The 25,914-nt window shown below is 48.5% G+C and overlaps 1 protein-coding gene across 1 annotated transcript in view; it reads right to left on the bottom strand.

Moving 5' to 3' along the window:
• AHCTF1 (AT-hook containing transcription factor 1) overlaps positions 1 to 25,914 on the bottom strand; it is a 1,022,752-nt gene that overhangs the window by 582,413 nt on the left and 414,425 nt on the right. The window contains exon 26 of the mRNA XM_085612122.1: positions 17,964 to 18,041. Coding sequence (XP_085468248.1) covers positions 17,964 to 18,041 — 78 coding nt within the window. The remainder of the gene's footprint in view (positions 1 to 17,963; positions 18,042 to 25,914) is intronic.

Below are 25,914 nucleotides of genomic sequence, written 5' to 3'. Positions count from 1 at the left end.
GTCCAGGCGATGGAGTCTTTCCTCCTCTTTGGAAGGATGAGGAGGCGGATAAAAAACAGGGAGAGTAATGGACTGCCCCAAATGAAAAGGAGTGACAACTTTTGGCAGGAAAGCAGCCCTGGTCCTGAGAACCATCCTTTCAGCATGCAAGGTTAAAAACGGGGGTTTAGAACTAAGAGCTTGAAGCTCACTCACCCTCCTTGCCGAGGTTATGGCTACAAGAAAGACCACCTTAAAGGACAACAGCCTCAAAGGACAGCTATGTAGAGGCTCAAATGGGGACCCCATCAGAAAGGTTAAAACAAGATTAAGGTCCCACTGAGGCATTACAAAGGGAGTGGGAGGAAACATGTTTGTAAGGCCCTTGATAAACCTCAGAACAACCGGAGATTTAAAAAGTGACGGTTGATCTGGAAGGCATAGAAAAGCCGATAAGGCCGAAAGATAGCCCTTGACCGTGGCCACAGCACAGCCCTGCTGAGCCAAGGAAAGAGCAAACTGGAGAACATTAGAAAGATGGGCTTTTAAAGGGTCAATGGACCTCTCTCCACACCATTTAACAAACTTAGACCACCTGTAGGAGTAAATAGACTTGGTGGAGTGTCGCCTGGCCGATAAAATAACGTCCACCACATCAGGCGGGAGAGAGAATGAATTCAGGTTGCCCCGTTCAATCTCCAGGCATGACGGTGTAAGCTCTGGAAGTGGGGGTGTAGAACCTGCCCCTCCGACTGAGAGAGGAGGTCTGCCCTCAGAGGGAGACGGAGCGGAGGGCACGAGGAGAGGTAGAGAAGATCTGTGTACCACACCCTTCTTGGCCAATCCGGGGCGACCAATATGACATGGGCCCGGTCTCGGCGAATCTTCCTCAGAACCCGAGGAATCAAGGGTATGGGAGGAAACGCGTAAAGGAACTGTGAATCCCAATTCAACTGAAACGCGTCCCCCAACGCCCCCTCCATCGGATACTGGAGACTGCAGAAAGACGGGCAGTGCGCGTTCTTGAAAGTGGCAAACAGGTCCACCCGAGGAGTTCCCCACGTCCGAAAGACGTGACGAACCACCTCCGGATGAAGCCTCCACTCGTGGTCGGCGGAGAACTGCCGACTAAGACTGTCCGCACGAACGTTCAGAACTCCGGCCAGATGATTTGCCATCAGACAAATCTGATGGTCCTGAGCCCAGGACCATAGACGCAGTGCATCTCTGCAGAGACAAAGAGACCCCACTCCTCCCTGTTTGTTGATATACCACATCGCGGTAATGTTGTCCGTTAGGACTTGAACAGACTGACCGCGAAGGGAAGGGAGGAAGGCCTTGAGTGCCAAACGAATCGCCCGCAATTCCAGAAGGTTGATGTGAAGCAACCTTTCCTCTGGAGACCAAAGACCCTTGATCTCCAGGTCCCCCAGATGCGCACCCCACCCTAAGGTGGATGCATCCGTTAACACCGTGGCCACCGATGGAGGTAGATGGAAGGGCCCTGAAAGGGATGACCTTAACCCTAGAATCAGTACGCAGAACGGGGAGGATGGGTGGGGCGGTAAGGAATCTATCACTAACTAATGTCTCTTACAGATATATCGTTACAAAAGTAGTAACTTGTGCATCTGAAAGAGACACGTTAGTGATTGATTCCTTACCTTAGAGTAGATACCCCAGCAATACCAACCACGATGGTGGGTCTGCGAACAAGATTACACCAGAAAGTCACGGAGAACAGAACGGCCAAAGAAGCCCTCTCTCCGGACTTGACTGTCAAGGCAATAATGCTTGGTAAACGTGTGCAGCGAGGCCCACATAGCTGCCTGACAAATATCCTGCAAGGGAACGCCGCGTCCCAAGGCAGCAGTGGCGGCCGTTGCCCTGGTAGAATGGGCACGCAACCCCACAGGAAGCTTTTTCTAGGCAAACTAGTAACATGCTTTGATGCACAGAACGACCCACCGAGGGATGGTTCGTTTGTGCACGGCCCGACCTTTTTTGGCGCCCATGTAGCCAACAAAGAGTTGGTCATCCACCCGGAACTGCTGTGTGCGCTTCAGATAGAACGAGAGCACACGTTTTGAGTCCAAACAGTGGAGCCTCTCTTCTTCTTTTGAAGGATGCGGAAAGAAGGTGGGCAAAGTGATGGTCTAACCGATGTGGAAGGGCGTGACAACCTTTGGCAAAAAAGAAGGACGGGTCGTTAAAACCACCTTGTCCGGATGAACAGAAAGGAGGGGAGGTTTAGAAGAAAGAGCCTGGAGCTCACTCACTCTTCTGGCAGAGGTGATAGCTACCAGGAAAGCCGTCTTGAGTGTGAGAAGGCGTAAATGACAGGTATGAAGGAGCTCCAAAGGAGCGCACATCAGATAGGTCAAGACAAGATTTAAATCCCATTGAGGCATTACGAAAGGCACGGGAGGAAACGTGTGCGTAATGCCTTTCAGTAAAAGGGTTAACAACCGGGGACTTGAAGAGCAGAGATGGCCGAAAGATAACCTTTGATAACGGCGCCTGAGTTTGTCCGCACTGGCGTTCAGAGAACCTGCCAAGTGTTGAACCGTTATGGAAATGCCGTGACGTTCCAGCCATGTCCAGAGGCGTAGAGCCTCCTGACAGAGTCCAGGACCCCACCCCGCTCTGTTTGTTGCAATACCACATGGCGGTGGTGTTGTCCGTGAACACCTGCACCACACCTCCCCGGACAGAGGGAAGGAGTGCCTTCAGTGCAAGTCACCCACAGCTCCAAAAGGCTGATAAGGAGCCAGGACTCTGCCAGAGACCAGAGTCCTCTGATCTCCGCCTCTCCCAAAGTGGCCTCCCCATCCTAGGAGGGACGCATCTGTCACCACTGTGTGCTCCGGTTGGGGAAGGCTAGAGGGATCTGCCATTGACCCAATCGCGATTCGTGAGCCACCACTGCAATTGTTGTGCAGTGCCCTCCGAGATCTGGACATGATCGGACAGGGTGCCCTGATGCGGCGCCCACTGGAACTTCAATTCCCACTACAGAGCCCGCATATGCCATCTGGCATGTTGCACAAGCAGGATTCAGGAGGCCAGCAGGCCCAGGAGCCGGAGGGTCATCCTGACTGAAACCCGGATCGGAATCATAGCCTGAATATCCCGGACTCGCTGCTCGGGAGGATAAACCTGAAACCGCGTCGAATCCAGAACCACTCCCATGAAGGGGAGCTGCTGAGAGGGACTTCGGCACGTTGATGGAAAACCAGCAAATGCAGTAGATCGGCCATAGTCTGAAGGTGGGAGACGACTGTGTGGGGCGAGCCGAAGGGGAGCACAGCAAATTGAAAATCCCCGTGGCCTACCGTGAACCGCAGGTAACGCCGGTGGGCCGGCAGGACGGGCATGTGAAAATATGCGTCCTGCAAGTCCAACGCTACAATCCAGTCTGCAGGGTCCAGGGCAGCCAAGAAACTATTCATAAGAAGGGGGGTCCCTAGGGGTAGGATGGGTAGACAGGGGAAGAGGGAACAACGGAAACCTTCAGAGAGAGAACAGGCCCCACTGTCTACACTGAACTGATATCGTTAAGCCCAAGGGTGGGTCAAATTAGATGGAAATAGGCCCCGGGCCGGGGCAGGCTCAAAGATATCAAGAGAGCAAGGAAAATAAAAGAAACATATTTTATTTAAACAACAATATTGTGATAATGGTCTTAGCCAAGAGGATAGACATTCTAATAAGCCGTTATTTATAGCTATAAATGCACAGTCCCACACAGAGACACAAACAAACACACTCTCATTCAAACAACACGTTCATATTTATGACAAAACAAATGCAAATTAGACACTTTATATATACAATTATTATCCGCACATTAAAAGTTGCATCCAGTTCGAAATGGGCTAATACAGTCCCATTTGGTGGGAATAGATAAGTTCTTTCAATGAGCCCACAAGGGCAGGAGCCAACGCACGTTTCGGTGTAAACTACACCTTCATCAGGGCAACGACGATGTAAGGTGTGTGGGACAACACAGAACGGGTCTATAGTGAAATCATAAACAAGGGTGAGAAACACAAAAAACAAAACATCATCAAAATTTACAGATTGTACTAAAAAGAAACATTAGACATTATAATCAGTAGGTTAATGTACAACAAAACATACATATGTACATATTTTCTTCTCTTCCTTTCTTTACACAATTAGAGTCCAAAACAGCCCGAGGCTAGGGTGATATTTGGGTAACAGAGTCAAACTAATAGGAGGCTAAAGGTAAAGGAGAACGGGGTGCACCCTGCGAGATAGGATCTATTCATATGAGAACAAGTTTACATGCCAGGAAATAGGTATACACCCATAGTGAGAAATGAAATGGGAATAGGAGCGTGCAAAAGATGTCAGCCAATACGGTAAGACAGAGAATGCAAGTGAGAAAAACCGCAAAAAATAAATACATTTATTATTATTATTATGTATAGACAAAGGTCGGAAGGAGAGATATATAGGTGATTATCAGAAGGAAGCAATACCTTTCAATCCACAGTACTATTTGCAAATCGGCTCTTCAAAGCGATATAGAAGAGACAAAAGCTAAGCGACAAGGGGGACACATGTGTTCTGTAAAGAAAAAGAATGAACAGAACATCAGCAAAAAACATGCAATAATGAGACCGACCCTGGGGGTCAATAGGAACGATGTAGGCAGACAGAGTATACAGAAATACCGGGTCGCAAATAAAGAACAGTATGCAATATGAAGAAGGCTTACCAAGGGGATAGTTAAATCGGCTATGTTCCTAGATCAAAAGGTGGTTAAAGAGCTAGAGTCAAGGGGCCAACCACAATCGGCCTGTCAGTTGTGGGCCCCAAACTATGTGAGTCCAGCCCAGAGGGTATTTCTGAGGGAGAAAAGAGAAAAACAATAAATCCAAGAAGTCAGCTAAGGACGCAGAATGCATGTTATACCTGAGGCTAAGGGATAAGAATACTGCGTTAGTCCCACCTATGGCAGGCCGTCCAATCGGGTGGTACGTGAACAGTCCACATACAGATTCTTGAGAACACGGCAGATAGGGGGGGGGGATGCAGCAGATATCAGGTTCGTCAATAGGATGAATAATCTGAAAAGGGAAACGGACAATCTGTTTCAGAGATTCTATACAAGCGGATGCCAAGTTAGTAATAAGCACAAAGTGCCAGCTGGCGTCCAAAAGACACAGAAGGGTCCCAAATGGGGTGTGTCTAAGATAGAAAAAATCGCCGGTTTTACAACAAGCCTAAACTGAAATGAGGCTAACACAAATAAATAAACAGGGGAGGGATAAGTGGGTCCAAAGGACTGCCAGTGTACTCAGGACCGCAACGGAGCAGACTGGGAGAGGACAACGGAGAGTCTTACCGTTGACGAACACGGAGCTCAGACGGAAACCGGGTCCAGCAGGATGAATGCGGCAGTATCAAGTCCAGATGGCGCAAATGACATGGGCCGAACAGTCCAGAGTTTAAATAGAACCCAACCAGATTAAGAGCCGGAGAAGAATTAGTCTCGCGGGAGTCCCAGGAGTAAAGAAATAAACGAAGGGCTGCGGGAGCAGTACTGGGAAGGCCGATAAAAGGGGCGGCCATTTTAGAAAGGGAAGAAATCACAGCAGTATAGCGGACGTAACTAGGTCTGGAGATCAGATCTAGTACTGTGAATAAACCAAGCAAAAGGATAATCAAAAACGAGTAAATGGAGCTATATAGGCCAGCTCAAATTACAGTAGAGTATCAGGATTTAGACAATATATCTAAAGGGGGGGTGAAGGGGGGGGGGGAAAAGAGGGGAGAACCTCTTTCAGATAAGAAGGCCCAAGCAAAACAAAACAAAAGGTAAGTCTACATCGCAGTAGAAAAAATGATAGAGTAAAAGAATATATATAAATTTATTCGAGTAAACAGAAATAGGCAGCCGGGCAGATAGAGGGTCCCGGAATATAGGCTCAAGTAATGGCATTTTCCCAAGGGCAGGTCTCGTTGAGACCCTGGGCAACAGAATCAAGGTAATATATCCAAAAAACCTCCCTCTTCTTTCTGAGAGTAGTGGGGTCCTTACCCGCCGGGGTACGTATTTTTTCCAAAATGACCCATTTAAGGTCTAGTTCTGAGTGGCCCGAGCTAGTCCAGTGGGGTACTAGAGGAGCCCCTGTTTTCTTCAGACGGATGTTAGACTTGTGTTCACCAATCCTCAGGCGGCATTCCCTGCCTGTTTCTCCAACATAAATAAGGTCACAAGGACAGGAGATAGCATAAACCACATTAGCGGTTCGACAGTTTGTCATTTCCGTCAATTTGATGGTTCGTTTGTTGATGTTGAGGGTTTGTCTGACCAAGGAGTTGGGACATGCTTGACAGGATCCACAACGGTGGTTACCCATGACGGGGGGGAGGCCAGTGATGGATATTTGGCGAAGTGGACAAGGGAGTTCAGGTAGTTTACCACGAACAAGGTGGTTCCTGAGATTTTTGTTCCTTCTAAATGCGAAGAGAGGTTTGGATAATCGGTCATTATCATCAATGTTAAGGAGATACCAGAGGGAATTAATGGTCTGGCGGATTTTATGGTTGATGTTTGAATGCCGGGTAACACAAACCAATCGATCTGTGACCTTCTCTTCTTTTTGTTGGAACATAGTGTCACGGTTATAGTACCTGGCTCTCTTGAAGGAGTTTTTCACCAATCTAGGGGGATAACCCCTATTCAAAAGTTTGGTTTTCAGGATGTCAGCCTGGTAAAGGAAATCCTTGGTCTCAGTACAATTTCTTCGAAGTCGGAGAAATTGGCTGAATGGAATACCCTCTCTTTGGCAGCGGGGATGGTAGCTGTCAAATTGGAGCAACGTATTCCTAGCGGTGGGCTTGGTGTATAGGGAGACAAGAAGATGATTATTTTTGTGCTCTACCCACACATCAAGAAATTCAATCCTGTTACTGCTAGAATGCACAGTGAATGTCAGATTATCATCAGCTAGGTTAATCCATTGAACAAATTCATCAAGGGAAGTCTGGTCACCCTTCCAGATGAAGAAAATATCATCTATGAAGCGTGACCAAGCGTAGATATTTTCGAAAAAGGGGCGATCTCGTTGAAAATATTGGTTCTTTCGAATTTCCCCATGTATAGACAAGCCACACTAGGGGCACATGCTGCCCCCATGCTGACTCCCTGAGTTTGTTGATAGAAATCGTTGTTGAATTCAAAGTAATTTTCACCCAGTATGATTTTCAGACATTGAAGAATGAAAGGGGTGTTGGTGATGTCAGGTTCTGAGTTTAAGATTTCTTGAATGGCAGATAAGGCTCCTTCTTGCGGGATATTCGTGTATAAGGATTCGACATCCATAGTAACCAGAATCTCCCTGTCGCTATGGTAGTCCAAGTTCTCAATTTTGGCGATGAAATGGCCAGTGTCTTTTACATAGAATTCCAGTTTGCCGACCAACGGTTTTAAAAACTGGTCTACATATTTGGAGAGGGGCTCAGTGGCCGCCCCAATGGTGGAGACAATGGGTCTTAGGGGGGGGGGTCCGACACGTTTTTGTGGGTCTTGGGCACCCCATAAATGATAGGTAATCGGGTGTAAAGGGGGGTAAGGAACTCAGCTTCCTTAGTGCACAAATACCCATCCTCCACAGCTCTACGTACAATATTCAAAATGCGTTGTTTGAGAGCTGGTTCAGGATTGGTGGTAATATGTTTGTAATGTTGGGTAACTGACAAAAGGTTGTTCATTTTGTTGATGTAGGTGGGGGTGTCAAAAATGACAATTCCACCACCCTTGTCACAAGGTTTGATGGTCAATTGTTTATCGTCTCTCAATTTAAGGAGGGCCTCGTTCTCTTCTTTGTGGAGATTGGGGGATGGTTTGGGAACATATCTTACGATCTGTTGGATCTTAGTCGAAACTGCCTTCTCAAAAATATGGACTTCTGGGCCCAGAGAGTCCAGAGATGGGGTGAATTCCGAGGGGGGTCGAAGTCCAGATAGATTGTCGAGGTTGTCAATGGGGGGCCTGTTCTGAAAATATTTTTTAAGTCTTATTTTCCGAAAGAAGGAATGGAGGTCCTTGATTAATTCAAATTTGTTGAAGTTGGCCGATGGAACAAAGGACAACCCTCTAGATAACAATTTAGAGGTCTCAGGATTGATGTTTTTTTGTGATAAGTTAAACACAGGGATGTTATTTATGTTTTCCAATATTGTTGATGCCTCGTTTGGATGTACATCTGAGGCTGTATTGGATCCTGACGGAATCCCCTCTGTCTGGGGTCCGATTCCTGGGGCGAAAGTTGCCTCTGCGGTTCCCTAAAAAATGGTTCGACGGAGTGGTATTGTCGAAATTTTCTTGCCTAGATTGGTATGCCTGATTATAGTTAGGGTTATAGTTGGTAGGTTCATCGCTCTCAGAGTCCGTAGTATCGGAGAACGTGACAACCCGTTTATTGTTCCATCGTGCATTACTAGGGTTGTTGGGATAACTGGAGTAGGTTCCTTCTGTGTTGGTATAGAAGTTAGGAGTTAAAAATGGATAGGCTCGTTCCTGAGAGAACAATCTGATGTCTTTTTTGAGCTTGTCCGTTTTTCTCTTAAGAAGGTACTCAGAAAATGAGTCTAGTTCACGAGAAAAAATACGTACCCCGGCGGGTAAGGACCCCACTACTCTCAGAAAGAAGAGGGAGGTTTTTTGGATACATTACCTTGATTCTGTTGCCCAGGGTCTCAACGAGACCTGCCCTTGGGAAAATGCCATTACTTGAGCCTATATTCCGGGACCCTCTATCTGCCCGGCTGCCTATTTCTGTTTACTCGAATAAATTTATATATATTCTTTTACTCTATCATTTTTTCTACTGCGATGTAGACTTACCTTTTGTTTTGTTTTGCTTGGGCCTTCTTATCTGAAAGAGGTTCTCCCCTCTTCCCCCCCCCCCTTCACCCCCCCTTTAGATATATTGTCTAAATCCTGATACTCTACTGTAATTTGAGCTGGCCTATATAGCTCCATTTACTCGTTTTTGATTATCCTTTTGCTTGGTTTATTCACAGTACTAGATCTGATCTCCAGACCTAGTTACGTCCGCTATACTGCTGTGATTTCTTCCCTTTCTAAAATGGCCGCCCCTTTTATCGGCCTTCCCAGTACTGCTCCCGCAGCCCTTCGTTTATTTCTTTACTCCTGGGACTCCCGCGAGACTAATTCTTCTCCGGCTCTTAATCTGGTTGGGTTCTATTTAAACTCTGGACTGTTCGGCCCATGTCATTTGCGCCATCTGGACTTGATACTGCCGCATTCATCCTGCTGGACCCGGTTTCCGTCTGAGCTCCGTGTTCGTCAACGGTAAGACTCTCCGTTGTCCTCTCCCAGTCTGCTCCGTTGCGGTCCTGAGTACACTGGCAGTCCTTTGGACCCACTTATCCCTCCCCTGTTTATTTATTTGTGTTAGCCTCATTTCAGTTTGGGCTTGTTGTAAAACCGGCGATTTTTTCTATCTTAGACACACCCCATTTGGGACCCTTCTGTGTCTTTTGGACGCCAGCTGGCACTTTGTGCTTATTACTAACTTGGCATCCGCTTGTATAGAATCTCTGAAACAGATTGTCCGTTTCCCTTTTCAGATTATTCATCCTATTGACGAACCTGATATCTGCTGCATCCCCCCCCCCTATCTGCCGTGTTCTCAAGAATCTGTTTGTGGACTGTTCACGTACCACCCGATTGGACGGCCTGCCATAGGTGGGACTAACGCAGTATTCTTATCCCTTAGCCTCAGGTATAACATGCATTCTGCGTCCTTAGCTGACTTCTCTTGGATTTATTGTTTTTCTCTTTTCTCCCTCAGAAATACCCTCTGGGCTGGACTCACATAGTTTGGGGCCCACAACTGACAGGCCGATTGTGGTTGGCCCCTTGACTCTAGCTCTTTAACCACCTTTTGATCTAGGAACATAGCCGATTTAACTATCCCCTTGGTAAGCCTTCTTCATATTGCATACTGTTCTTTATTTGCGACCCGGTATTTCTGTATACTCTATGTCTGCCTACATCGTTCCTATTGACCCCCAGGGTCGGTCTCATTATTGCATGTTTTTTGCTGATGTTCTGTTCATTCTTTTTCTTTACAGAACACATGTGTCCCCCTTGTCGCTTAGCTTTTGTCTCTTCTATATCGCTTTGAAGAGCCGATTTGCAAATAGTACTGTGGATTGAAAGGTATTGCTTCCTTCTGATAATCACCTATATATCTCTCCTTCCGACCTTTGTCTATACATAATAATAATAATAAATGTATTTATTTTTTGCGGTTTTTCTCACTTGCATTCTCTGTCTTACCGTATTGGCTGACATCTTTTGCACGCTCCTATTCCCATTTCATTTCTCACTATGGGTGTATACCTATTTCCTGGCATGTAAACTTGTTCTCATATGAATAGATCCTATCTCGCAGGGTGCACCCCGTTCTCCTTTACCTTTAGCCTCCTATTAGTTTGACTCTGTTACCCAAATATCACCCTAGCCTCGGGCTGTTTTGGACTCTAATTGTGTAAAGAAAGGAAGAGAAGAAAATATGTACATATGTATGTTTTGTTGTACATTAACCTACTGATTATAATGTCTAATGTTTCTTTTTAGTACAATCTGTAAATTTTGATGATGTTTTGTTTTTTGTGTTTCTCACCCTTGTTTATGATTTCACTATAGACCCGTTCTGTGTTGTCCCACACACCTTACATCGTCGTTGCCCTGATGAAGGTGTAGTTTACACCGAAACGTGCGTTGGCTCCTGCCCTTGTGGGCTCATTGAAAGAACTTATCTATTCCCACCAAATGGGACTGTATTAGCCCATTTCGAACTGGATGCAACTTTTAATGTGCGGATAATAATTGTATATATAAAGTGTCTAATTTGCATTTGTTTTGTCATAAATATGAACGTGTTGTTTGAATGAGAGTGTGTTTGTTTGTGTCTCTGTGTGGGACTGTGCATTTATAGCTATAAATAACGGCTTATTAGAATGTCTATCCTCTTGGCTAAGACCATTATCACAATATTGTTGTTTAAATAAAATATGTTTCTTTTATTTTCCTTGCTCTCTTGATATCTTTGAGCCTGCCCCGGCCCGGGGCCTATTTCCATCTAATTTGACCCACCCTTGGGCTTAACGATATCAGTTCAGTGTAGACAGTGGGGCCTGTTCTCTCTCTGAAGGTTCCAGGGCAGCCAAGACCTGAGCCAGAGTCAGCATTTTGAACTTCTTCTTCCGGAGGAAGCGCTTGATGTTATGGAGGTCCAAGATAGGACGCAGACCCCCCTTTGTCCTTCTTGGGGACCAGAAAGTAGTGGGAATAACAACCACTCCCTACTCCCTACTCCCTTGGCCAAGAGGGTAGTAACTTCCTGCTGGAGAGTCGCCAAGTGATCCCCCGACATGCGGTGAAGCTGAGGTGGCATGGCTGGAGGGGTGGACTGAAATGGAAGGGAGTAACCCATGCGGATGATCTGCAGCACCCACGTGTCTGATGTGATAGCGTGCCAGTGGAAGAGGTGATGGCGGATCCTGCCACCCACTGGCATGGGGTGCTCCGCAAAGCTCGGATTAGGAAGGTTTGGAGGCAGAAGCAGCGGGCGGAGGTGAACTGACCCCCACGCTGATTCCCAGACCCGCCCCTGCGGAAGCCGCGTCCGCGCTGCGGTATGGTCTGCACAGGCTTGCTGAAGGAATGCGCCTGGGCGCCCCTGCCGTTGCCACGAAAGGAACGAAAACCAGGAGTGGCTGGGCTTTTGGTGGAAAGACCTAAGGACTTGGCCATAGCCCACGAGTCCTTAAAACGCTCCAGCGCACTTTCGGCCTTATCGCCAAACAGGCGGGTGCCATCAAAGAGCATGTTCATGAGTGAGCTTTGTACATCTGGCTAGAACCCGGTAGATCTCAACCAGGCATGGCGACGAAGCGCCACAGTCGTAGAAATGGCTCTACCTAGGGAGTCCGCGGTGTCCAAACCACACCGAATGGCGAACCTAGCAGCATCCTTACCCTCGGCAACAGCTAGAGATAGCACAGATTAGGCCTCTTCAGGACACTGAGGCAACACCTGTGACACGGCATCCCACACCGCGTGGGAATAGCGGCTCAAGAGGCAGGCGGTGTTCACTGACAGCAGCCCTAATCTGTCCGAAGGGAACAATCGCTTGCCGATCTGCTCCAGCTTCTTAGAGTCCTTATCCGGCGGAGCCGTGGGAAAGGAACTCTGGGACGTCGAAGCTTGGATGACCAAGCTCTCGGGCGTAGGATGAGTGGTCAGAAAGGCAGGGTCACCCGGCACCGGGCGATGACGCCTGGTGACATTCTTATCCACCGGGGCCCCTGTGGCTGGCCACGACCAAGTGCCCAGCAAGAAGTCAGTGAAGGCGTCGTTAAATGGCAGCAGGGGCTCCAACAAAGTGGACGCCGTCTGGAGCACCTCAATGAGGAGATTAGTCTTCAGGGCCACCGTAGGGAGATCAAGGTGGAGGGCCTCAGTGGCCTGACGAAGCACCATCGTGTACGAGGCACCCTCCTCCATGGTAGGCGGAGGAGAGGCAAACCCCGGGTCAGAGGAGAGATCGAGGCCGCCGGCCTCCTTCAACTCATCTGCCCACTTCTGCTCAGAGTCACACTGACAAGCAAGCGGGTCCTCGGACCCCTCCCAGTCATCCTCCACCTCTGCCGCATGCAGGACAGGCTGCGGCGGCAGGGCAGGGACCGGGGAAGGAACAAACTGCGCCGGGAACAGCGCCTGACGGGGCCGAACCGGCGCAGTGTCCCACTGTGGATCCCAGGTAGGGACACAAGTGTCCGAGAACCTGGGCAGGGGCGGGACAAATGGTACCCACTGTGGTGCCGGAGGTGGAGCCGAGGGCGGCGCCGGCAGCACGGGACCTTGTGGTGCCGTGGCCGGAGCCAGTGGCGCAGGATCCAGCGGCGCAGGATCCAGCGGCGCCGGAGCCGCCGACGGCCCAACAGGATCCAGACACGGGACCGCGGGCCCAAGGGCACGCCGGCGGGAGCCCGAGGCCTAAACCGGTGGTCCAAGGTGGCAAGAAAGTCTTGCACCTGAGCGGGAGTCCCCAACGGACCTGGGTAAGGTGGGTAGGCCGCGGGACTCCCAGGCTCCGAAGGAGCCGCAGGGGCAGAACCCCTGTCCCCCTCGTCTGCATCCGGGGGATCAACGGGGGGGACGTCAGAGAGCGATAACGCTTCTTCGACTTCTTTTTGGGACGTCTCTTACCCAAATCCGAGGGTGAAGACTTGGAGCCCGAGGAGCGACGATGGTGGCCCAGCAAGCGGTCCCTGGACCGCGAACGGCACGGGGATGTGTGCCGGACCTCAAACAGCTTCCAGCGCCGCTCCCTCAAGGCCTTCGGGGCCATGGCCAAACAGTCCATGCAGGCCAAGGAGTCGTGGTCGCTCTCCAGGCAGTAGAGACAGACGTCGTGAGGGTTCACCACCGACATATTGTGCCGGCAGGCCCCACAAGACTTAAAACCAGGCATCCCTACGACACCAAACTCAAACAAAAAGTCTCAAAAAGTGACTAAGGTACGTGCTCTAACCGGATCAACGCTTACTGGCACGGAAAAAGGAAAATCTGACGTCAGCGTGCATGGGTGGCGCGTAATTAGTCTCTGTGACGTCATCTCGGCGCATACGACGCCAGCGACGGACACGCAGGGGTACTGCTAACGAAAAAACTTTCCGGATCCAGTCTGACGCGTGGGGATATTCTAAGGTAAGGAACCTATCACTAACGTGTCTCTTTCAGATTACCTAGTATACTATCATGGCTGGGTGCGTTTATCCGTTGCATCTGTTAAATAGCGGACACAATTTCTTTAAGCGAGAATAAGCGTTTGGAAGGCTTAGGGCATGCTAACTGTGTTCCTGGCAAAGTTAGGTTCTGCTCATTGCAGGCATATATGCAGAAATCCCTTTCTTTGAAGAGACTACGGAAGTCAGCTACCCATTGCTCTGCCAGCACAAATGACTTAGGATGGGGTTGACAAGACCAGCTTCCAAAGGAGATGATTCCCCATAAAGACTGCGTCTCCCTTCTTTGCAGTGTATCCGTTAGTTTGACCCACTGTGACTCATCCCAATTTTTCCGACTTTCCCTCAAAATAGACTTATAGGCCTTTCTAGCCTTTCCAGATATATCGCCCTTTCTAATAGCTTTGATCAGACCCGATTTCGCCTCTGCATTCTTTGGTAAATCATGGGCAAAATGTGTTCCTGTCTAACAGTTTCTTGGCATAATTCCTGAAAATAGGTTTTAAAATATAAAATAAATCTGAATGTGTTGGAACAAATTTAGACATACCGAGATTAGTTGGTCCGTATGATTGACAAAAATCCACAAAGACTTGGTATATCCTGCCCAGAGCTTAATCGCGGTTTGGCCACTTTATATTTCGAAAGTTATTTTTAATGGTCAGTGGCGCCGAGCTGATGTTCTTGACACATTCCTGGGACTTACAAAACAAGTCATAAGAAAGTTATAGTGAAAGGGCATTGTGGTCACTATCCGGGCGAGGCGAGGGATCCGCCGACACCTCAGGAGGGGAAGGAGGAGGAGACGCCAGCGAGGCCTGCAAAGCCGCCGTTTAAGTCTCCATCTGGACTCTCGATGCCCCAACACCAGGAAACAGTGGATAGGACGATACGCGGGGCCGCATCAACCGCGGAGAGTCCACGCCCCTGGTAGGCCGAGAACCAGCCCCCCGGGACGAACTGTGACACTTACCCACCGGGTGCGACGCTCACGTGACATCAGAGAAAGGCGAGGACAACGACCATGGCCGGACCTGAAGCCGTCCGCCGAAGCAGACCGAGAGGAGGACGTCGACCTGGAGAGACGCGCCGAGAGAAGTTTCATGCAGCGCTCACGCTGCGCAATAAGAGGTTCCGTGATCCTCCCCCAAACACCACATGCAAATGAGGTGAGGGTCCGTCGCCGACATAAGACGCCCACAAAACGTGCAAGTTTAAAAGCCTGAAGGCATTCGCACACTGCTCCCACCAAAAAAGAATGGAAGACAGGGGGGTCTGAAACAAGTCTGCAGCAAGGAACGGATCCGCGTTGCACGCGGAAAAGGAACAAAAACTGACGTAGGCGTGCCGGGGCGGGTCTTATGTGACCTCGCTGACGTCACGTACGCAGACGACGCCTGGGCAGAGTCGTGTGATGTCACCCCGCCCCCGGCACGCAGGGATGCTGTGGCAAAAGTTTCCGGATCCAGTCTCACGCCTGGGGATATTTCTACGTGAAGTAATCTGCAGCTAGTAGTCTCGATCAGATCTTGTCCTTCTGAATTAAGAAGTTCAGAGGACAAAGATCTAAGATGAGGCAACGGCTAGTCCTGATCTCTCATGCCAGGACCATCTCAATGGCTCCCTCAGCCAACAGAACGTTGGGGGGGGTCTCCAGCGAGAGAGTCATATGCGGGGGGGGGGGGGGGGGTCACAGAAAGGTGGGGAGTAACCATTCTCCACAATCTGTAGCTCCCATTAGTCAGCTGTGATGCTCACTCCCCGGTTAGTTTTGTGTGGCCAAGGGCAAATTAAAGCACTTTTGCAACTGGTGAAGGAGGAGGGGATTGGGTAGTACACTGCTCCTGTGGTGAGCCTGGATGTTGGCAGCCAGCTGCCTGGCCTCTACCTTGCGAGGCTTGGGAGATCTCTTGTTGCTGAGGATGGTTTGGGATTTCCATTTTTGGATACCCTCTTACGAAGCCTTGAAAGGGGCGCAACTGGTGGGGGAACTGCTGCACAGGCTATGCAAGCCAAGAGAATGTGCTGTCATCTTGATGTCCTTGAAGCGCTACAGTGCAGAATCTACTTTGTCTCCAGAGACAGGCGACATCAAATGGCATGTCCATCACAGATTGCTGGACGTGACAGGAAACGTCAGTGGAGCGGATTCAAGTTTGGCGCCTAAGTGCTACGCTATTTGCAACTGCACTACCCAAACAGTTGATCATGTCCAGGCAGCATCTTGGACATCTTGGAGACATTGCAAATTTGGCCGAACTTCAGGCAAGATGTACACCTACATGTGCCACAACACATGAGAACCTCTGCAGGAGACAGCTGGTGTTAACAGACCTTAATGCAAGGCTGACCTCCATGCATGCGCTTGAAATGCCTTTCTGGCAGGGTGTTTGGAACCACGTTGGGTTTCAAATGGCTAGTGGAGGCTTGCACCAGTAAGCTCTCGAGTGAGAGAGGGTGTTAGAAAGGCGGTGTCCTCCGTAGCAGGCCTATACCATCTTTGAAAGTATGTTAACTGTCAGCCAAAAGATCCTGGTTTCGAACAGATGCACAGCAGTATATCGGTCAATGCCTTATTAAATGGTAGTAGCGGTGCCTGACTCGTTAGTCCTGGGTGCAGAACTTAATTGGGAACATTAGTTTTGACTTTTGTTGAGAGAAGAGTTAGATCTAAAATTGTAGGTGCCCTAATTACTGCAGCAAAAGAGGCAGACTCTTCTGTGCCCATAGCAGGTAGACACGAGTGGAGGCCAGGGTCCGGCGAGGTATCGAGGTCACTAGTGTCCTGCAGGTCATAAATTAGGTTTTCAGCATCAGAGATGTGATTGATTGTCATCCCTGTCATATTCACGTAAGCAATGTTGAAGCAACTCCGGATAATAGTGATTAAGAACAGATTCTGTGAAGCATCTGTGGAAGTCACTCTGGGATTGCTTCTGCTTGTGATAATACTATCCGCTCCACCTTAGGCGTCAGTGCTGTCTGTGCTGACATCGAAGCCTGGGGTTGAGAAGTGGGTCCTGGTGCCATAAAACTTGTGGTACAAGGTGTCAAGCAGGAAGTCAGGGCAGACTTTTGGATGAGGTTGAGTGGCAAAGTCTGCATCAGGGACAGATCCGCCAGTGCTGGACCGACTTGAGGCCACCTCAGATCCACAGGGCCTAAAGGCATTCAAGAGACATCTGGTTCAGGCACCAAATATGCAGTCCATTGCCTCATTAAATTCCCTGATCTGTTGTAGAGTCGCTGTAGACCATGGAAATCTGGGTGCAATGGAAGCAATGTGGGAGTCTGAGTCAGAGCTCACGGCTTGAAGGTGGCCAGATCACAGCACAACTCCACGTGGTACGAGTGGTGGAACAAAGTGGCGCAGTGACTGGATCGACTTTTTTTTTTTTTAAATTGCCTCAAGTCCACACTCTTCAATGAACAGCAGTTGTTGAGGGCAGCCTCTGGAGCATGTCAACACTCTTGACTTTAACCGAGATCATGCTCTCTTCAAATTCTTTCAGTGTTCATGATGTCTAGCATGACTCTGCAGCTGTGGATGGCCTTGAGGTTCATGTTTGCGCATTGGACACAGGGTGCCAAGTCATGTTTGGAGCCGAGACCCCACAGACCTACCTCATGAGAGTCAGTCATCAACATCTACTTATGCCAATCTTTATGCGGGTTGAACACTGTCAATTTAGGTTTTAACTTGTCTCTTGCACACTGGAAAAATTTGGACAAAAAAAACGCAAGAGAATGAGCCTAGACCCGCGAAGGCACCGAAAGAAAGGAATTTACATCAGCCTGCGGAGATAATGTATATGTAATAGCTCCTCCATCACACCCTGTAGGAACGGATCAATGCAGAGTCGCATAACACCATCTACTGGCGCACGACGGAAGTGTGTTGAAATTTCTCCAGATCCAGTCTGGTGTCTGCGGGTATTCATAAGGTCAAGAATGTGCAAATAGATGTCTCCATCAGAAATTACAAATTTTGAACTGGAACGTTCCCAATCTTTAATACGTCAAGGAAAAAAAAGGGAAGATCCATTTTAGTTCAATATTTAAGATACAATGGAGGATAGATTCTCAGTTACTGAATTGAATAGAAAGAAAAAGCAAAAATTGAATTAGCAAATAGATAGCATCACAAAAACAGGACATACCGTGACATTCTTTGTGATGCATTGGTGCTGGGAGTACCAACAAAAGGTTCTGGTGCCAGTGATTCTTCTTTATAAAAACTATTTGGAATATAAAAAAATGAAGCTGGTTACTGTAGTTTACACCACATTTTCAGCTGTAAACACAAAAAGCATCTACAAATTAATTTATACGCCTTGCAACATTTTTTGAAGAATAGTGCCCTTCTGCGCATATAACCCTGATAACACAATGATTCTCTTCCACCTTACTCTTCCTTTACCGATCATCTGGGAGTAAAACCGAATAAAACATCATATTTCTATTATATTAGTTTAAAAAACTGTACTATCTTTGTTTTACATAAAGCTCTCTACAGTCCTGCTTGATATTAGCCATGGAAAACCACTTAGGTCAAGGTAAACAGCCATATGGATCTGTAGACTCCTGTAAAAGGATATACAAGGCATGCAAGCATCTCTGAGCAGCTTAGTACTCCAAGAAGAAGCTGATCATCACTGAGGATCTCAAAGAAAAAGCAGGTAGAATCTTACTAATCAAGAGTCCATCCATTTGAAAAGAGACATTCTAGATGTAATGAGCACACACGATAAGACATCTGAAGGAAGATATATTGTACCACAGAGACACCAGAAGCATACAACTTGTGCTTTTCCTGAATGTTTCATTCTGCTATTTCCTCACTGTGAGAAAGTGGCTCTGTATATACTGTTCCCTAATAGGTACAGGGTGTACAGAGTCCACAGTCCCCCAGAGGCTGATAGAGGTCAAAGTTAGGTATGACCTTACTCTCAAAAGTGGTAGCTTGGTCGAGCAGTAAGGCAGTACCAGAGGACAGTGTAAAGCATTTATTGTACACACTCAGTCAGCAAATGGTTTCACACACTCAATAACTGAACTCTAGGCCAATGGTTTGTATATATAAAATATATGCTTGTTTTATTTTTAGAACCACAAAGGGGGTAAAAATATACTTTCTCAGAATGAGAGGTTGAATATAAATACTTTTGTTTTAAGCAATCAATTTGTGTAAACAGTCACAGTTGGTTGCAATAAACAATCCTATTTCCTAAACATAATGCATTGAGCTCAATGGTAAATTCAGGTTATTTGTAATAAATTACTTTTCAGATTACTTTTGGAATTCCAGGTCTGGCTCCTAGAACCAGCCTGGGGTCAGTATTCAGAATCAAGTGATGAAAGTCGACTTAATAACTGTAATGATTTTTAAATAATATTTAGCTATTTCAAAAGTTAGCACTTAGAAAATATTTCACAGAAAACATTCAATGGATCTCTATGGCAAGAAATTCAAATTGCAGGTAGAGTACTTTATCGTTACTTTAGTAATCCAGGACTGGGTGCCTAGACCCAGGACTGGGGTCCTTATCAAAAGCAGGTAAGTAATTTCATTTGCAGAAATGGTACGATTTTAAAAGAATATTTCAAATTTGCAAAAGTAGACACTTAGAAGAAATTTCACAGAAAAGCAGACAATGGTTTCCTATGGGAGAAAAATGAGTTAGAGGTAAGTATAGTTGTGAACAATTTTCAGAGTCAGGGCTGGGCACCAAGATCCAGCACTGGGAGCTCACCTAGGAGCAGGTGAGTAAATTCGTTTTTGTCACTTGGCTGATTTTTGGTGAATTTTTGCAGTTTTGAAAAGTTCACACTTAGAAGATTTTTGAAGAAAAAGCCAGTCAATGTTACCCTATGAGGAAAATGAAGTTAGCGGTTTAAGGGTAAGTACTCGACTGGTAGTGTTGAAATTCCGGGCATGGACTCAGGGGTCCCCCAGTGTCAGGTAGGTACAGTTGGTTCACCCTCAGCGGTTTCAGGACGGCCGGGTGCAGAGAGAGTTGGGCCCAATGTTATCCTATGAGGGATAGGGGGGGCCTTGGTTGGTGGCTGCTGTCTGGCAAGCCACGCGGCTGTGGGAGCTGGGCTCCTGGTCACTTACTCAGGGCAAGTGGGGAAGTAGGTTAGTGTAGAGAGGGCACTGCCAGGGCCACTCGGGCGGCTGGGTGCAGGGTGCTTTTGAGCCTTAGGGCGCTCAATGGAAATCAATGGGAATGTTCCGGTTTGGAAAGAGGCTGCAGGCTCGGGGACGAGGATGTTTCAGGTGCCACCACCACTTCGAGAGGTAACTTGGGTAGTTGTAGGTTAGGTGGGTACCCCGGGATTGGGCACAGGGGGTCGCAGGGCGCCGGGTGCAGGGGTGCCTTTTGACGTCGGGAATCTTACCCTCTGGTTGATCGCGGCTGGGGTGGCACTTAGTTCTGAGGCTGCAGGCTTCTTCCGGGATGTCGAGGGGAGTCCTTGGGTGCCGGACTCTGGGTCACAGTCACCGTGGGGTCGTCCTCTGGGTCTTTGTCCACTCCGGCACTGGCCAGGCTTGGCTGGTGCAGAGTGTGTTGGGTCCGCGGTCCCGGGCTGGTGCCAGGGATAGCAAATAGGTTTCTTGAGTAGAGCCTCTACTCGTGGGAGTCCCAGGGGCTTAGAGCTAAAAGGTAGCCAGGTCCTCCGGGGTTGGTGAGGTTGCTGGCCACGAGGGATGCCGCGCTGGTGCAGGTTCGAGAGTCGACAGGCCGGTAGGGCTGGGGCCAAAGCAGTTGGTGTCTTCTTCTCTTTTTAGCAGCTGCAGGGCAGGTCTTTGTTCTTCTTGCTCTTCTTGTCGTTTTCTATCTGGAATCTAAGGAAGGAAGGTTCAGGGTGCCCCTAAATACTAGATTTAGGGGTGTTACAGGTAGGTGAAGGCCAGGGACCAATGGGTCCTTGTCCTGGGGTGGGTACACCCCCTATCCTGCCTCTCTCCTGTGGGAGGGGGGCAGTAGCCTAATCCTGATAGGGTAGGGCCTCCCATCTTCAAGATGGCGAGAGCCCGGAGATGTGCTTCACCTCGCCTCCCCCACCTGAGGGGTGGGGTGGGCAGGCTGGCACATCCCCTGTCCTTGTATGGGGTTTCCGGCCAAGCTTCCCGCCAGAGTGGGGGGTTGCAGTGGCCTGGGGAAACTCCAAATGGCGGCATGCCTTTGAAGCTTCCCTTTGCTCATCCTGGGGGAGGAGATTTCTCACCTCACCCAGGATGTGCATTGTTGCAGGCCCGGGAGAGCAGGGGCTCTCCCACCCAGGGGTCCAGCAACGTGTCTGCTGTGTGGCAGCCTGGGCAGCCTCAGAGCAGACGTGGATTGTAAGTTAGCTGTAAGGGGGCATCTTCTAAGATGCCCTATGGGGTGCTTAGTACATTAAATCCTACACTGGCATCAGTGTGGGTTCAATGTGCTGAGAAGTTTGATACCAAACTTTCCAGGCTTCAGTGTTGCCAATATGGTGCTGTGGAGCTCGTGTTTGACAAGCTCTCAGCACCATGTATTCTTAAATGACAGCACTGCACTTACAGTGCCCAGGAATGGACCCGGGTACTGTAGGGGCACAGGGCTCCTGCTCCTGTGCCCACACCATAGGCGTAATGCACCCAGCTAGAGGGGTGGCTGACATATGCCTTGGCAGTGTAGGTGATGGGCATGGTACACAGTGATATGTGCCATGTCGACTCTTTGTTTTGTCCTGCACCCAGACACTCAGCCTGCAAGGGCAGTGTGTGTGTAAGGGTACAGGGCCTCTGAGGGTGGCACAATGAGTGCTGCAGCCCTTAGAGGCCTTCCCTGGTCACAAGGCCCTGGGTACCTAGGGTACCATTTACTAGGGGCTGACATGTGGCTAGAGTTTGCCAATTTGGAGTTTGTGTGGTTTAAGGAAGGAACATAGGCCCTGGGCACCTGATTGGCAGGAACCCAGGGTACACTCAATCGAAGTACATTCAGCAATTCAGCAAAAAGTGGGGGCATACCATGCAAGAAAGATGGCACTTTCTCACACTCACCTACCCAATAAACAAAATATGAGTTAAGAATGTTTGGAGGGATGGCCAGAAAATGCAGACTGTCTAAGCCAAGCATTGCTGCTCAGTCAAGCAATTCCTTCTCTTTGACCCGTGAAGTCAAACACTATTTGGCTACGGCACTAGCGGACAGATGACTCCCTAGAGACAACTTCTAAAAAATAAATAATAAAAATAATACATCAATTGACAGTGCATTTCTCTGTAGGTGTCAGCTTATTTTATGCCTCCAAACTTAGTATGATGGAGTAAAAGTACGAGTTACTTACCTTTGGTAACAAGGTATCTGGTAGAGACATAGTCTAGCCGCAGATTCCTTAACTTATAATATCCCCAGGCGTCAGACTGGATCCGGAAAACTTTCCGCAGCAGCACCTCTGAGCGCCGGGGAGCGGCGCCGCATGGCTCCGCCCTGACGTCATCCACAGATGTGACGTCAACGGAGCCATATATTCCCCTCCCGGCGCGATGACGTCAGTTTTCGGCGGAGAAACGTTCCTGTTTTAGAACGCGGAGCCATCACCAAAAAACTGTGAGAAAATGGAAACAGTGCAAAAATGATGAAGAAAGGATAGGTGAGACAGGGCAGAGCTCTGAAAAGCCACCTTGCACAAGCGAAGGTACATTCCACGTTAAAGGAAGACAAGGATGTGGAAAACAGCCTGGCAGAGAATAGAACACCGCATCCAGAAAGGAAAACGTGATGGTGAACAAGTGTGGAACAGAAGAGTAATGAAAGTTCACCATAAGATGTCACCAGAAAGAGACATTGGAACCTAAATCAAAGACCCATAAATGTACAGAGCCAATAGATCTGAAGTAAAAGGGCGCCGGGGTGGAAACAACCCCAAGGCAATGGAGAAGGGGAATGAGGGACTGTGGGAACAACCCGGAAACAGATTCCACACCGTATAATCCAGGCTGATGGCTTGGAAGAACACACAAAGTATTAACACACCGCCCACTTTTGAGAAGGGGTGCAGTCTGTGTTAGAGCGAAGAGAGTATGACACTCTGCAAAAGGGCAAGCCACCGTAAGGGAGGCGAGAATAGAAGGCCCCAACCTGAAAAGGTCCTCGCAGAGCGGGGAGGACGGGGAGGCGTTAAGGAATCTGCGGCTAGACTATGTCTCTACCAGATACATCGTTACCAAAGATAAGTAACTTGTACATCTGATAGAGACGTCTAGCCGCAGATTCCTTAACTTAGAATAGATACCAAAGCCATACCCACAGAGGAGGCGGGTCTGCGACTGAATCCCATGAAGTTCTAGAAAGAACTTAGTGGTCCATAAGGTGACTTAACACCATAATGAGGACAGAGCGCAGGTAACCCCCAGAGCTTGACGCTCTAAAGGGAGCAGAAGCAGTGGGAGGCAAAGGCAATAGGAGATGTCACGAACAGCAGGAAAGAACCCATTTATGGAAAGTGGGTTGAGAGAAAGAAGCCCAGAGCCAGAATGGCCGTTGCGAAGTGAAAGTTAATGACTTGAAAGAGGGAGATGAACCCACCCAGAGTGGGAAAGATCTCCAGGATCTGAAGTGGCGACAGAAGCCTAAACAAGTACCGGTCGACCAAGAAAACAGTGTGGAAGAACACTGAGGAACCTGTACCCGCAAAGGCACGTGGGCCAGTAGAGGCAATAGGTTGTCCCTTTCCCAGAAAGCACCAGCATGGAGAAGAAACCATATCCCAGATATGGCAAGCTTTGCAGAAGGAAGCGATGGCAGCCAAGTTGTGAGAGGTGGCAGCTCGGAGGACAGAGACCTTGCATACCGGTCTAGTATGCACAACAGCGAAAAGGAGCTCAGTGGAAACCGGTACCAGTAAGACAGGAGCAATATAAGCGGTAAAATGCCAATTTATGGCGCAAGATGCCGGTAGCACGAAAGTAGAAGACACGCCAACACCAGGCGATGGTGCCATAATATGTGAAGGCATATTACCAGCCATGGGGCGTTACCAACCAGAGCGAAGACAGGAAGGAACCCAAGCACGTTGTGTGGACCCTGGAGCAATACGAAGGATGCAAGGACTTCGTGTAGTGCAGCAGAGCAGCACAGTGGCACCCAACTGCAAGAAGGCAGCGGCCCAAAAAGGGCTCCAGGCAGTCAGACACCTTAAGAACTGGCGGAATAAGTAGACCGGGCCAGACCCACGGACACTGTACGAAGGAGAGAGCCTGCACGAACCCATCGGGTAAGAGCACCGATGGGAGCCAGAGCAGGAGGGTAAATGTTAAAACAATGAAAATGTGACCCAACAAGAGTCCCCCCGCAAGACAGAGTGGGAGAAAAACGAGGCACTACCCTGGCAAAGGTGAGGCCAGACGTAAAGGTCCCCGAATGGAAGGAGTGAACATCCAAGGAAAAGACACCCCTCGGAGAGTTAACAGCATGAACCCAAGCAAAGCTTGGAAATCCCCATATGGAAAAAGCAGGGATTAAGGACACTGCTATAGGATAAGCGGCCACCAAAAGCAGGGATCAAGGACACTGCTTTAGGACCACGTATGACAGACAACCTTTGCTAAACCAGTAGCTTGGAGGACCAACTAGAAGGTGCAGGTGCACCAAGAAGGAACAAGAAGCAAGCCGCATAGCGGCAATAAGAAACAGGCCGCACAGCGGCAAACAGTGTGCCGTGTGCAAAAGAACTGCCACAACCAGGTGGTGCACCAGACGTGCGAGATGGACACTACACGGCACGGGTCCCACGCCAGATCCCGATGCCATACAGACAGACCAACCCAACTTGCAATAAGGCAAGTTATACAAGGAATTCTGTAGGAAGAGACAAGGGATTTCGAGCAGGAGCTCTGCTCAAAGACTCCATAGGAGCGTACAAAAACAACGGCAGAACCGAATGCCATCAAATACCCCACATAGGGTAAGGCAAACCCGTATGGGTGTCCTCTTGGGCTAAGCACACAGTCAGAGGACTGAAAAGAAAGGAAGCAGCCAACCATCAGCGTCGAATAAGCGGAGAAATGGCTAACCAGCCATGAACAGTAACCAGTCCCAAAACCCAACCTGTGCATCAGGGCGGGTAACGGAAAATAACGTCGAGAACATGGCAACAAGAGTCATCACAGGCCGGACTAAAGACGGGAGATCAACGAATCTGCATGACAGTCAAAAAGATCCACTCCACTGAACGGAAGATCTTTGAGGGAATCCTGAATATGATCAGGAAGTACAAGTTACTTACCTTTGGTAACGATGTATCTGGTAGAGACGATATTAGCCGCAGATTCCTTAACGTAGAATTATCCCCAGGCGTGAGACTGGACCCGGAAAACTTACTTGCCCAGCATCTCTGCCCGCCGGGGGGTGGTACCACGCGACTCTGCCCAGACGTCCTCCTCGGGCATGACGTCAGCGAGGTCACATAAGCCCCACCCGGCACGCTGACGTCAGTTTGCTCCAGAGAACTTTTCTGCGCCACAACGCGGAGCCATCACAACAAAACTGAGGAGAGCATGGGAACAGTGCGCAAAAAAAACAGAGAAACAAAATAGAGAGAAACAAAAGGTGAGGAACAGCACCAGTTGGCACCAAAAGGCTACAACAGCGAAGCCATAGCGAGAAAAGCTCAAGCCCACTCCGTGGGACCACCGTGCAAGCCAAGTCGAGAGCCATCCTGGAGGCACATGCATGTGAAAGCGCTGAGATAGAGAGATAGATATAGATATAGAGAGAGATATAGATATAGAGAGAGATATAGATATAGAGAGAGATATAGATATAGAGAGAGATATAGAGAGAGATATAGAGAGAGATAGAGATAGAGATAGAGATAGAGATAGAGATAGAGATAGAGATAGAGATAGAGATAGAGATAGAGATAGAGATAGAGATAGAGATAGAGATAGAGATAGAGATAGAGATAGAGATAGAGATAGAGATAGAGATAGAGATAGAGATAGAGATAGAGATAGAGATAGAGATAGAGATAGAGATAGAGATAGAGATAGAGATAGAGATAGAGATAGAGATAGAGATAGAGATAGAGATAGAGATAGAGATAGAGATAGAGATAGAGATAGAGATA

Source organism: Triturus cristatus, chromosome 6 (genome assembly GCF_964204655.1).
Source record: "Triturus cristatus chromosome 6, aTriCri1.1, whole genome shotgun sequence".
Lineage (NCBI taxonomy): Eukaryota > Metazoa > Chordata > Amphibia > Caudata > Salamandridae > Triturus > Triturus cristatus.
This window is presented reverse-complemented; position numbering and strand designations above follow the sequence as displayed.